The sequence below is a fragment of the Oreochromis aureus genome, linkage group 6 (genome assembly GCF_013358895.1).
Source record: "Oreochromis aureus strain Israel breed Guangdong linkage group 6, ZZ_aureus, whole genome shotgun sequence".
NCBI classification, from domain to species: Eukaryota; Metazoa; Chordata; class Actinopteri; order Cichliformes; family Cichlidae; genus Oreochromis; species Oreochromis aureus.
In genome coordinates, this window is record NC_052947.1 from 4,806,200 (window position 1) to 4,818,678 (window position 12,479).

A 12,479-nucleotide genomic window follows, 5' to 3' on the forward strand; every position below is an offset into this window, starting at 1 on the left:
GGGGGGGGGGGGTAAATATAACTGATTAAACTCATTAACTGATGCAATCATCTGATCACTGGATTTTTTTTGTCAATTGCTGATCCATGACCAGTAGGTAAGCAGTAAGCCAGCTGAGAGATGTCATTTCTCCAGTGTGTCCTGGGTCTACCCCAGGGCCTCCTCCAAGTAAGATATGCTTTGTTTGTTTATGTTTGTTTATTTGTTTATGAGAAGTACAGGGTACCAGTGGTGCCCTGTGCTTTTCACAGATGAGAGCCTGCTTGCCATGTCACAGAAGATCAAAGGGTCTGGAGAAGTCATGGACAATGTTATTCAGTTTAGGGGGACATATTTATGGAGGGTTCCTCCTGTTACACATCAATGCCTGCGGCAAGAGTATGCAGGGAGTTTCTGGATAATGAAGGAATTAATACCTGACCTACAGCCAACAAAACACCTCTGGGATATTATGTTTCAGTCCACCTAGCGCTGTGAACTTGCACCTCAGACTGTCCAGCTTTTCAACCCAGCAGTAGGACCATTATTTGCTCCTTTGTGCAAGGAAGAATAGGAGTACTACCAGACCCCGACAAAATGACCTCCAACAGTCATGCATGTTTCTGACCAAACATGCTCCATGAGGGTTGCCTGAGATGAACTAGTGGAGCCTGTGCTTACAGCACAGCATTTCCCTGATAACATCAGAACTGGGAGGTCTGCCACTGGTGGTTTTCTTCACAGGTGATGGTGCCACAAAGTCTCCAGACTCAATTATTCTAGATCTAAGGGATGAGAGGGTAACGTATAACTTCGCAAAAAAATAAATAAATAAATAACAGGATTGAAAGGAGTCCGAATTCAGAGTTAACATAAACAGATAACGGTGGTTTTTGTAACAGTATCAGCTAATTATAACTAGAACAAAACAATCTTCAACCTGAAGATAAAATCCTTTCTGAGAGGAAAGAAAAAATATAAAGGAGAATAACAGTAACAAGAAAAAGCTAATCCTACTGGCACCAAATTTGGTGCATGTCTGTCGTTACACAACACACACAAAAGTCACAACAACAAACAACTCTGTTTGTCCCCATCTTCTTCTTGTTTATACACCGTGACCCTGATTATGAGTGGAAACACCTGCTGTCAGAGGGAGAAGGACAGACAGACAAGTAGACACACACACAGCCCTACAGCTGTAACAAGCTTGTAAAATCATATATAGCAGTAAGAACTTAAAGTCATAATTTCTGTATGACATCATTATGGAGGATTTTTGGCCCACTCTTTACGACTTTGCTTCTGTTCATTGAGGTTTGCTGGCACTCATCTATGAAAAGCTGTAGGTCTTGTCTGTCCACAGAACATTTTTGCTGTTGGTTCAGATGCAGTTTCACAAACCTAAGCTGTGCTTCCATGTTCTTATTAGAAAGAAGAGGCTTTCTCATTCCATCTGGGATCTCCCTCCTGCTGAGGTGGAGACACAGTTTTTGTCAAGATGGGTGGCTTCAGGTCTTCAGTACTCTTGGGGGCTGCACATGGCCCAGATCTACTACCTCAATATCTGTCTGCATCTGGCTCCTAGTGGGCCTTTGTGCAGCTTATTGCCTTCATTATCAAGTACATTTTGTGACAAGGACACATACATACACATTATCTCTCTCACTCACTCACACACACGCACGCGGACACACACACACGCACACACACAAAACACAAGGAGAGTGTTGATTTGCATATTTGTGTATTACACTTTCCTGTTTGGATTCTATCCTTTTATTATATTTTCTTCTTTTTTCCTCCCCTGTTCCTTTTTCCTTTTTTTTCCTATTTTTCTTCCCTCCTGCCTGTCAGCTTAGACAATACCATATTATACATATAGTGTAATAACAGAAATAACAGTAATATCATTGAATAACTAAAAAGACGAAAGTAACACATGAACCAGAGGAGCCTATAGATAACTTATAGAGCTTATCTTGGAAAAACAAGTGTGTTTGGCACAACATCACATTCAGATGGCAGACAAGACAGGCTAAAAAACAAAAGAAGACAACTTTGATTGTTTTGGTACCCACTAAACACTACTCACTAGATTAAAATATGTCATAAATATAAAAAAATATATATGTAGTTTGTAGGACAAATTTAGTGTCAGCATGTATAGTGTGTACTCAGTTTTTTTTCATTCCTTTCATACTTCTGATCTGATTTGTCTCTACTACAAAAACTAACTAAACCAGTCCAAGAAAATACTCGGCTATGAGGTCACTGAAATTTGACATATGAGTTACAGTACTCACTGTTCTTTCTGTGGTCATGGCAGATAAATAAATGGTCTCCTGTTAAATGGACTCTCCTTTGGTGCAAATTTCTCCTCTGAGGCAAGCACATGCCAATTTCTTTGTGCTTGTTACTTGTGCATGTTAAGAGAGGGTGTGAATAAAGTAAGGCAGTAAGACAAAGCAATGATTGTTATGCCTGAGTATCTCTGAGTATATTAGCTATGCTCGGTAGACAACCAGAGCCAGGAGGCACAGCGCAGTGCTCCCTCTCTCACAGAGAGAGGGGATGAAATTGAAAGTTTGGACGACCTGGAGCTTAAATACTTGAATCAGACACCAGCAACAGATCACAGGATAAAGGGAAGTACAGGAAAAACTAAGAACGCTCAAGAAAAGGTGGTTGAAGGCGAGTGATAAGGAAAGAACCTCACTAAATGGCAATGGATACTGTTTTGTTCATCATCACAATGAATCCACTGCTAGAGGCGGAGGGATGCAGTGCAGAGGTCCTAAATCAGAGGAAGGCACAAGACATCCTGCCTGCCGAGAGTTCATGGACGATGTAATCATGATAACTTCATCAATCCAATTTATGAATCTGACAAAAAACACCTTCAGCATCCAAGGGTCAGAGATTCCAACCCAAGAGCGAGGGATCCGATGTTTTGGGAAGAATTATGAGAGCTCTCTGAAGGACATCGTTAATTTCAGGGACACCAAAGCTCAGCTAGGCACCTGGCTCAAGGCAACTGCTTGGATGGTTCAGCTTCAATGTTTATCTCACCGTGTGCAATGAAGGCCAGAACTCCCCATCTTTAAAACCCCATCCAACACCTCCTTATTGGGTTTATCCTGAACAATAACAAAGATGGTGCTTGTATACAAACTCCCCAACAGACAAGTAACTCAAAACTCTAGATTTATTGTATTAATTGTAAAATCAGTAAAAGAATCAAATTGAAAACATGACGTGAAAAATTGTGCTTGAAAACAAAAAACAAACAGTAGAAGCAGTTAAATGTATCGCTCAGTTCAGGTCATTCAATATTTATGACAGTGAACAATCACATCAATATTGATGATTTAGAAAATAAATCAAATCTATATATGAGAAAGAAAACCTCAAATAAAAACCAAAGCAGTCAGTTCTCATAACTTCTCTTGCATAGCCATAGCTAAAGTGAACATCTATCTTCTTTTAAACAAAATATAAATTATAATTTTCCAAATCAATGATTTGATTTTTTTAAATGATTTTTAAATTCAAAACTGATATTCTGTCATATTTTAATTTATGTTCTAATTGTGCGTGGTGTGTATTAATTTTGAAAGTGTTCTTTATAGGTAAAGAAAAAAAAAATCAGACCAGTAATCATAGATAATGGCATTCACTCAAACCAGTCACAAATGAAATATAACGCCTGTAGATAAATCCGGTTTGTCAGTTAATACTTTGCCCTTTAACAAATAAATTATGTCCTGTCAACACAAAATAATATAAATAAGACATTTTGTGCTTTCATATATTTCAGTCCTTAATGAATTGTTAACATTCACTCAAATTTAGAAAAATGTAAAAAAAAAAAAAAAAAAAAAAAAAGATTAAAATAAGGCAAATTTGTGATGTATGCGAAGTGTACATGGTGCATTCATAGGCAGAAAAGTCAAAGGGTTTCTGTACAAACACCAAAGCACCTGTACTTGTAGCTGAGAAACAGATATAACAAGCTATAAAACTACAACATACCACGTTTACCCTTCTTTATGTTGGGAATCAAAAAATGAGATATGGCCTGTTAATGAGTAAACTTTGTGAGCTGCTGGACTTTGCCACCTTCATATGAAGCTCTGTTAGCCGTTTCTTTCTGTTTTCAGACTTTGGTGGTTTTTTAAAACATGACAGAACGCTGAAAAAAATGTTTCTAATTATTTAACTAAATAACTTTTTAAAGTTTGCCTTTAGAGCCGTTGTTTTTGTTTTGTTTTTTCTGTTCTCATTTGGAGCTTTAGGACAAAAGCCACTTTGAGCTTCAGGAGTTTAACTTCTTATACTTTCAGAGCCACCAGTAGCAGATTACAGAATTCATTTGCCATTGGTTTTAAATTCATATCATTGTTTAAAAATTAATTTAGAGGGAAATTTGGCACCAGTAAAGGTACATTCAGGAAGACAAAATGAGTACTGAGATGCTTATGTTAGATAAACAGTCTGACACTTGATTAAATCGCTTCAGTAAACTGGAGCTTCCCAGTGTTTTCATCTGTGATAACAGCAGGACAGCTAAGTGGCAGTGGTTAGTTCAGAGTTTTTAGGAAGAGCAGGCAGTTTTTGTTTCGGAATCAGCAGGAAGGAGTGTTTGCTCAACCAGCTCAGTGTACATGAGACTGCTGGCATTAGATTACAACAGGTGTTTCTGTCTACTGTATGAACTCATGGGCAGTGTGTCAACAAGTGCTGTGCACTTCAATGATAAATGTGCTCTTATCAGTGTAAACTTTATAGGAGTCACATGCAAAAGTTTAATAGCAGTAACTAAGAAAAGGGCAGAACGGAGCTGAAACCAAAATTTTAGACTGTTCATTTTAAGATAACAGTCAGAGTGTACATTCTGTTACATAATGTGTGAAGGTATTTTCAGTATGTAGTCTAACCTGTGATTACAACACTTACAGTGTTCTATTGTTATACTGTACGCTACTGCAGGGCAAGACTAGACGTTGGTGTGATCACAAAACCTGTTAAATTAAAACAAAGAAATCCACACCCAAACCAGGAATGGCGTCCTCAGACATTAGTCTTTCATGAGCCAGGGCTCATGTTTCATCACCACATGCAAATACACACACAGGCATAACTAGAGAAAGAAAGCGAGTGAGAGAGAACTCAAAAGAAAATCTGCAGCAAACAGCAATTAGAGTTGAGTTCTTATGCCTGTGCCATTTTGGAGCAAAATCCCAGGTGGCAAAATACGTGGATATGTTAAGCTTTTAACAATGTCAAAACCCTTTTCAATGTAAGAGTACAACAGCCAATGGCTCTACTTACTTTCATATTTGCAAAAGATTAATGTAAATACGACAGGCAGCTAAATCAGCTATAACTCTCACACACCAGTTCCAAGGTAAGTACATTTTAGAAACTTCAGGCATAGTCTGATGAATTGTTCTCTCCTTACTCTAAGAAGTTACATTGTCAAACTTTATTTTACTGTGATTATGGTATATAAAAACCGAATAAATTCTTTAACAGTCAAAGGACAGACAAAGGAAAAGGAAAAACAATGAGGCATTCTGGGAGCATCTGGCTTCTTTTTTAAAAAGGTAAACAAAGAAGAGAACCATTGACATTTTTTTCCAGGATGGTCGCACACAGCTCAGTGAGAGTGGGTTAGATGATTTGGCAATAAAAAAAGTTTTCAAGGTATGGGTCAAAAGTAACATTTTCTGCCATCTAACATTTATATATAAAATAATTTAAGACATGCTATTTTCCTGTAAAAGCATTAGTTTGCGTGGTTTCAACCTCTTCTGAAGTTGCTCTGAAAAACCACCACCACCCTTTACACAACTTATGCACGGTTGATTAAAATAAATGGATATCAGAGAGATGGATAACTAAAAACACATGTGCGTCTACAAGCTGGAATTTAGACATCTACTAACATATCGATCTTGATCCCTTGATAGTTTTCAATGCAAATCACCAAACCAACATTCGCTGAGTAATTTGTTAAGATTTCTAAAGAGTCTAGAAGATGGTAAAAAAGCAAAACCCAGTAAGGAGAAACCTGATTAAAGTGAACCTTGCAGTCAGAAGTTCTTCTTCTGGTTCTGTTAGAGGAGCTTGGGCCTGGATGGGTTAGCTCTGACTGAGGAATAAGCCCCAATGTGAGTGATGAGGTTGGGTTCTACACTGTGAGACCTCTGCCCAGGGACTTTCCTGGCCATTTGATACAGAACAATGTCTTTGGCATGCCCTTTGTAGCAGAATGAACTGTCGAGATACTCAGCCACCCTGAATGAGGCATCGCCAGGGAACAGCATGGCTGGGGTGCAGCACTCAGTAGCTGGTGAGATGGCATACAGCTGTGGGGAAATTCTCCGGACTTCTAGAAGGTAATGCCGCCCCAGCAGCTCTGCAGCGGTCATAAAGTATAGAGTGAAAAAGAGGAGATGGGTAGCTGACAGGGTGAACGAGAAAGAACATGGGTTCCAGTAAGGGAAGCTGAGGAGGAGGGCCGTTGCGCCAACCAATCCGAGCCCCACCCACTCCAGAATGCGGTATGGCTCAGGGTTCCAGTAGCGTTGTAGCCTTTCAGGATGATATAGCTTGATGTAAAGAGTGTGAAGAGCAAACCTACGTGACAACAAGTCCTTTATAACAATGAAAAAATCATTTCTTGGCAAAGCATCATCTTCTAGAACGACCATATTTTTAGGCTTCACCAGCTCCCAGCCCCTGCGGAGACAAAAGACATAATCCCTCTTCTCCTTTTCAAAGGTATTAATTCGCTCCCGTATGCTCTGCTGCTCCTGAGGTAAACGCCGGACTACCCTGAAGTGGCTCTCCAGCAGCTTGGCATCCTGGTTTTCCTGTGGGCCACTCTCCACATCACAGACCAGCACCTCCGCGCACTCCTGCTCCCCACAGCTTCCCACAATGTTACTCAGCTGCAGCATTACCTGGAGCAGGTAGTGGTAGTCCCGTGCCTCCTTCCGCCTGGCTGTTACCACAGTGACCAGCAGTTCAGGATGTTGAGTGAAGTTGTTGAATCTGGACGATGCTGTAGTTGAAGAGCTCTGCCAGAAGCGCAGAGCCTCCTGACCTCGATCTAGGCTTTCCCGCAGCACCACTTCACTCATAGAATCGAGGTACATGGACTTAATGAAGTAGTAAGAGTACAGCAGACGATGGCAGCACAAAGGAAATATGACACAAAATGTGATGATGGACAGGGCGAGGGCTTGAGTGACTGTGCTGGACCATCGCAGGTACTGGCTCAAGAACACTTTCCATCGAGGCATTGGGGAATTTGGCAAGTAAAATCATGTGATGACAAAAAAAAGTCAAAAAGAATCTGCCTTGGAAGATTTAGGTCAACATTTACAGTGTCCCAATATGATATAGAAGTCCCCTAGCAATTACCACAGCAGTGAAACCTAATGACTGTGGCGGAATGAATGGCTGTGACCTGATAGCCTTGTGGAAAATGAGTCAGCTATTGCCTCTTCTTCTTGTCAACAGTGGTAAGAGTTTCAGTTCAGTCCTTGTTGTCTGTTTCTCCACTGATGTCTGTAGAGAGAGACAAGGCGTTTCTCAGTTATAGATTTCAGCTATCCATTAGATCCTACATTCAAAAACTACTTGCTAGTAGGGCTGCTCGATTATGGCAAAAATGATCATCACGATTATTTTCACTGAAATTGAGATCTCGATTATTTGACGATATTTATTTAACAATAACAATGTATTGAATAATGGCTTTAAAGATGTCAAAAAATAATATAAAATAGTGTGCAAATACTGATAACAGTGCAAATGTTTGCAATATAAAAAATAAATGAAAAATGTAAACATCTATGTTTAGTGAACTTCAAAATACTGCATAATACTGGTTGTTCACTGTGTTAATTGAGCAGTGGTCTTTGGCGAGGAAAACATTACCGCGTTTGTTATCTCCTTGTGTCTCTGGGAGCTGGTGGGATATTTAGTCGCGTTGTACAGGGTAGCGTGAATGGAGGTCTGTGAGGATGAAGCAGGTGTTGTCAAGAGTTTTTCTCTATGTTCCTTCATTGTTTGATCGTATGTCACTTTGTGAGCGGTCTTCAAATGATTGAATAAATTTGTAGTGTTGCTCTGTGGTGCAGCTACAACACCGTAGCAAAGTTTACACACTATGTCTACTTGATCCACGTCTGACTCCGCGAACCCATAATGTTTCCACACCACTGAAGTCGATTTATCTCTCTTTTCAACCAACGGCATTCTTTCTTCAGCAGCCATTATCCTCTCCTCTCCAAATAACTTCTGCTTAGCTTTCCGAGCTTCCCATATGGAAAAGAAATAGTAAAAACTTATATGATTTACTCATGAAAGTGGCCACTTTCATGAGTAAATCATATAAGGCTTTCATGATTTACTCATGAAAGTGGCCACTTTCTCATTACTTTCATATATTGTTTTAGTAAGTATCCATAACATACAGGTTTCATTTATATAATTTTTCAAGGGATCTTATATCCGTTTTCACTCTTGTATGCTTTTCATACAAGTTTCACAGAAGACAGATACAAACTTTATAAGATTTATATATATCTTTTCCATATGGGTTCCCTCGGGTCCTCTTAATTGCTGTGACGCGTGTTCGAAACGCAGAGGTGCGCTCGATTTGCCACACGGAGCAGCGCGAGAATAAAGCACGAGGGAGGTGCTAATAATCGGTTCAGTCATTTTTAATGATCGTTGAAAGCCCAGATTGTAATCTAGATTAAAATTCGATTAATTGAGCAGCCCTACTTGCTAGTGGTAGTGAACTGTGGAAAGTTTGACATGAACTGGAAATGGAGCACATAAACATTCAAAGTAAAAACCTGAAACCTTTTGAAATGCACTGCAGTGGAAATGACGGTAGCCTGAGTAAACGTTTGCTAACAATAAGGAGCCAGCAATCGGGGAAACACTGAAATCTTCCATAAAGGAAGTGTGGGCCACATAATACGCACGTTATCGTCGTTATGTCGCTATTTTTAGATAATAAACTATATCACGGTTTTAACCTTTGAAACTTTCATATGGCCTAACTGCAGTAGCAGCCTTACACACGAAATTTATACTAGATAATATATAAAATATAGTATTTACAAACTCCGCACGTGTGCCAATAAAGCGGTGGAAGCCAGCCGTATAATAGTGAAGTCAAAATAAACTCAAGAAATGTTACTGTGCTTTTTTCGCTGTGGTAGCTTTATTTTTAAAAAGTGAATGGGATACCAGATGACACCATACGGCAAGAAACACGGTCTGTGTTTAAACAACAGTCTCTCTAACCTCTGGATAACACCATGGATCAGTCAAAGTGAGTAAAAACATCCAACGCAGGATTGTTTGCGCTTAACTTGCCAGATTAAATTCTGTTGCTCGCGCCGTCGCAGCGCTGTGAAATCCGGATCAAAGATCACCATTACACCGCGTGAACTATCCGAGAATGAGAGGGCCTCAATTCAGACATTCTGAGAGAAAAAACACCAAATAAATAAATAACACTCACACTTACTTGCGGTCGCTTTCCGTTTCTCGCTAACATGACCGAAATTCACAGCAACCTCCCCTAAGATACGGCAAGTGACCCGCAGTAAAATACCGTATTACTAGTAACACAGTCGCAGAGGTGCATACTGCTCCTGACCAGCAGGTGGCGCCAGCTGACATAAGAAATATCTGCATACAGGAGGACTCTTTTTTTTTTTTTTTCTGTGTTCTCACCAATGAAAGCTACCGCTTCTCTCTTGTTCACAACAACAGCAGAAAACTCTCAAAAACATTTTAAACACTTATCAGGGACACGGAGTTGAGTGTCATAATCATAATACTGCATACAATAAACACTGCAAAAGGAACAGCTTAGCCATAAGTGACACACACACACACACACACACACACACATTTCCTCCACTATTTAATGATTTAACAAGATAAACTGAATCAGATTAAAACATACCATTTGTGATGCCTGTGTGCACTGTCACTTTTCTGCACTCCTTCCTGTTAAAGAGTAATTTAACAAATTTCTTCAAAACTACCAAAAGTTATTTATTATCTATTATAAAAAACTGTCACTGTACAGGGAAATTGGAACAGAGTTTACATTTCAGAAGACTATTAGCTGAGTCTGCTGAAATGACAAGTGGTGGAGGAATTTTTTAAAACCCTTACTTTATGCATAGCAGGGTGTTTTAATACTGTTTCATTGCTACTTTTCTTAAAGTATCAAAAGTAAGAATAATTTCTCTGCAGAGAAATGTTCACCATCAGTGTTAAATTGATTAATAGTACTGCTGCATATGTTTAAGGTTGAGCTCATTTAAAAACTTTATATTCTGGTTAGTATAAAGTATCATATTCTATAAATGGTGTGTTTTTAGTGGTTGTTCTGTGTCTGAAGAAAAATATTTTTTTAAAACCCCCCAAAACAGCTGTTCATGAGGTCAGAAACACGAGCCTTGAGTGTGTGACATGGTTAACTGTCTGCAGGGGAATGAAAAATATTCATGAAAAATAAATGGACTGTTGGCAAACAACTGGTTAAACCTATTACATCTGCACTTGGTCAACTTAGTAAATGGACTGGTTCTTATATAGCAGTTTTTTACTCCACCTGAGCACTCCAAGCATTTTATACAACATGCCTCAATCATCCATTCATGAAAGCACATTTTTCTATGCTTAAGTGTTTTCTATCTAACAGTCACACATTTACATTCTGATGGATGCATCAGAGACAACTTTGGTCCAACATCTTGCCCATGGATATTTGGCATCCACACTGGAGCAGCGAGTGATTGAACCACCAACTTTTCAATTAGTAGATAATCTTACCTACCTAATGAGCTACAAGTAGCCACTTACGAGTTTTGTTAGCCTGGGCAGTGGCGGTCCTAGCCTGTTTGGCGCCCTGGGGCGAACACTCCTCTGGCGCCCCACACACAAAAACATGTTAAGGATTGTACATTAACATAAAACTGTTGTCCACACACATATGAAGAGAGAGAGAGAGTATGCATAGTATGCAAACGGCTACCAAACAGCCATCATAATTAGTCATACAATGAGAACAGGACAAATCAACAATTGACAATGACTAATTAATATTAAAATCTGTAACATAATGTATTGTTTGGAGTTTAGTCTGTTACTGTTACTATTTTACCATTTCTTCTTGGGGCAACTGTAACCCACATTATTTCCTTAGGGATTAATAAAGTATTCTGATTCTGATTGTTTCAGGATGACCTGCCATTATCCAATGACACATCTGGTTACCTGCATCTTTTGCTCGTTTCTCCTCCGCTTCTTTTCTCTTTTTTTCTAAACTGAGCACCTGATGGCTTTGAACTTTTCTTGTCCATCTTCCATTGGTTTTAATTTTGCACTCCAGTATGAACACCCATCCCTCAACCAGAGGATCACCACAACATAACCTAATAGACCTACACCTTAGTTCACAGATTAACTTTGTCTAGGGTGTATTTCTGGGATTTCACACAACCCAGGATTCAAATCATGAATACATAATGGGCTTGGATTTACAACATTATGAATGAAATGTGCTCTATTTGGAAGCAGCAGGTCTCCCTCCCCTTTCGACGGGTTATGTGTGAGACTTTAAATCATCAAACTGTAAATTATAAATTTTAAATTGTTATTGATCCCTTTACCCGAGTCCTAAAGTGTATATTTATTTTCTTACTCTACTATATTTATTGTTCGTTTATTTGCACTGCTGTAACTGGAGCCTCGTGCGTCTCATCTCTATACTGGACTGTATGACAATAAAGTTTACTTTGACTTCAGCAGCGCGCAGGCGTACCGAGGGCTCTCGCGCTCAGTTTTCGTGTATAGAATTTCGAAAAAACATCGGTGCAAATTATAAGTCTGTATCACAATGTCCGGTGTTTTCGTGTTTGTTGTTTTGTTTTTATTTTGTTTTATTTTGCGACTTGGTTATTAGATGCTGCTCCAGCCAGCCAGAGAATCCCCCGCCGCCTCGCCCTCTCCTCCCTGTGCCGCAAGCAGCAGGCGCACCTCGCAAACGGAGGGCGCCCTTACTCCCAGCAAATGGGCGATAGAAAACCGATTGGTGCCTATGACATTCCCAATATGCGCTGGCTGCCGTCGGGGCAGCATGAGTGCGAGCTTTTTTTTTTTTTTCTTTTTTTTTTTGCCGATGCCCGTGATGCCGCCCCCCATCACGATGCCGCCCCGGGCAACCGCCCGTGTCGCCCGTATCTAAAACCGCTACTGAGCCTGGGCATGAGAAGAGCTGCCGTCTCATTAAGACTTTCTTGCTAGTGTAGTAAAGGAGTTATTAGCAATTTTTTTCACACTTCCATCATCTTTACACTACACACTAGGTTCTTTGTCAAGAAGCAGTCAGTGGCGTGTCTAGAAAATTTTTGTTGGGGGGGCTAGGTAGGGGCACAGATTTGGAGAAG

At 39.8% G+C, this 12,479-nt stretch overlaps 1 protein-coding gene across 3 annotated transcripts; it reads right to left on the reverse strand.

The window, feature by feature from the left end:
* Positions 1-3,169: 3,169 nt before the first annotated feature.
* pgap4 (post-GPI attachment to proteins GalNAc transferase 4) lies at positions 3,170-9,659 on the reverse strand. 3 transcript variants are annotated; one of them, XM_031735501.2, is made up of 2 exons: positions 9,542-9,659; positions 3,170-7,560 (listed from the first exon to the last, which is right to left on the reverse strand). In XM_031735501.2, exon 2 carries the CDS (start codon positions 7,290-7,292, stop codon positions 6,102-6,104), a length of 1,191 nt encoding a protein of 396 aa, XP_031591361.1. In that variant the 5' UTR covers positions 7,293-7,560; positions 9,542-9,659; the 3' UTR covers positions 3,170-6,101. The 3 variants fall into 3 exon arrangements, with proteins under 3 accessions (XP_031591361.1, XP_031591360.1, XP_039469751.1); XM_031735500.2 differs by having other exon boundaries at positions 9,536-9,650; XM_039613817.1 differs by lacking the exon at positions 9,542-9,659 and adding an exon at positions 7,933-8,152.
* Between the last annotated feature and the right edge of the window lie 2,820 nt (positions 9,660-12,479).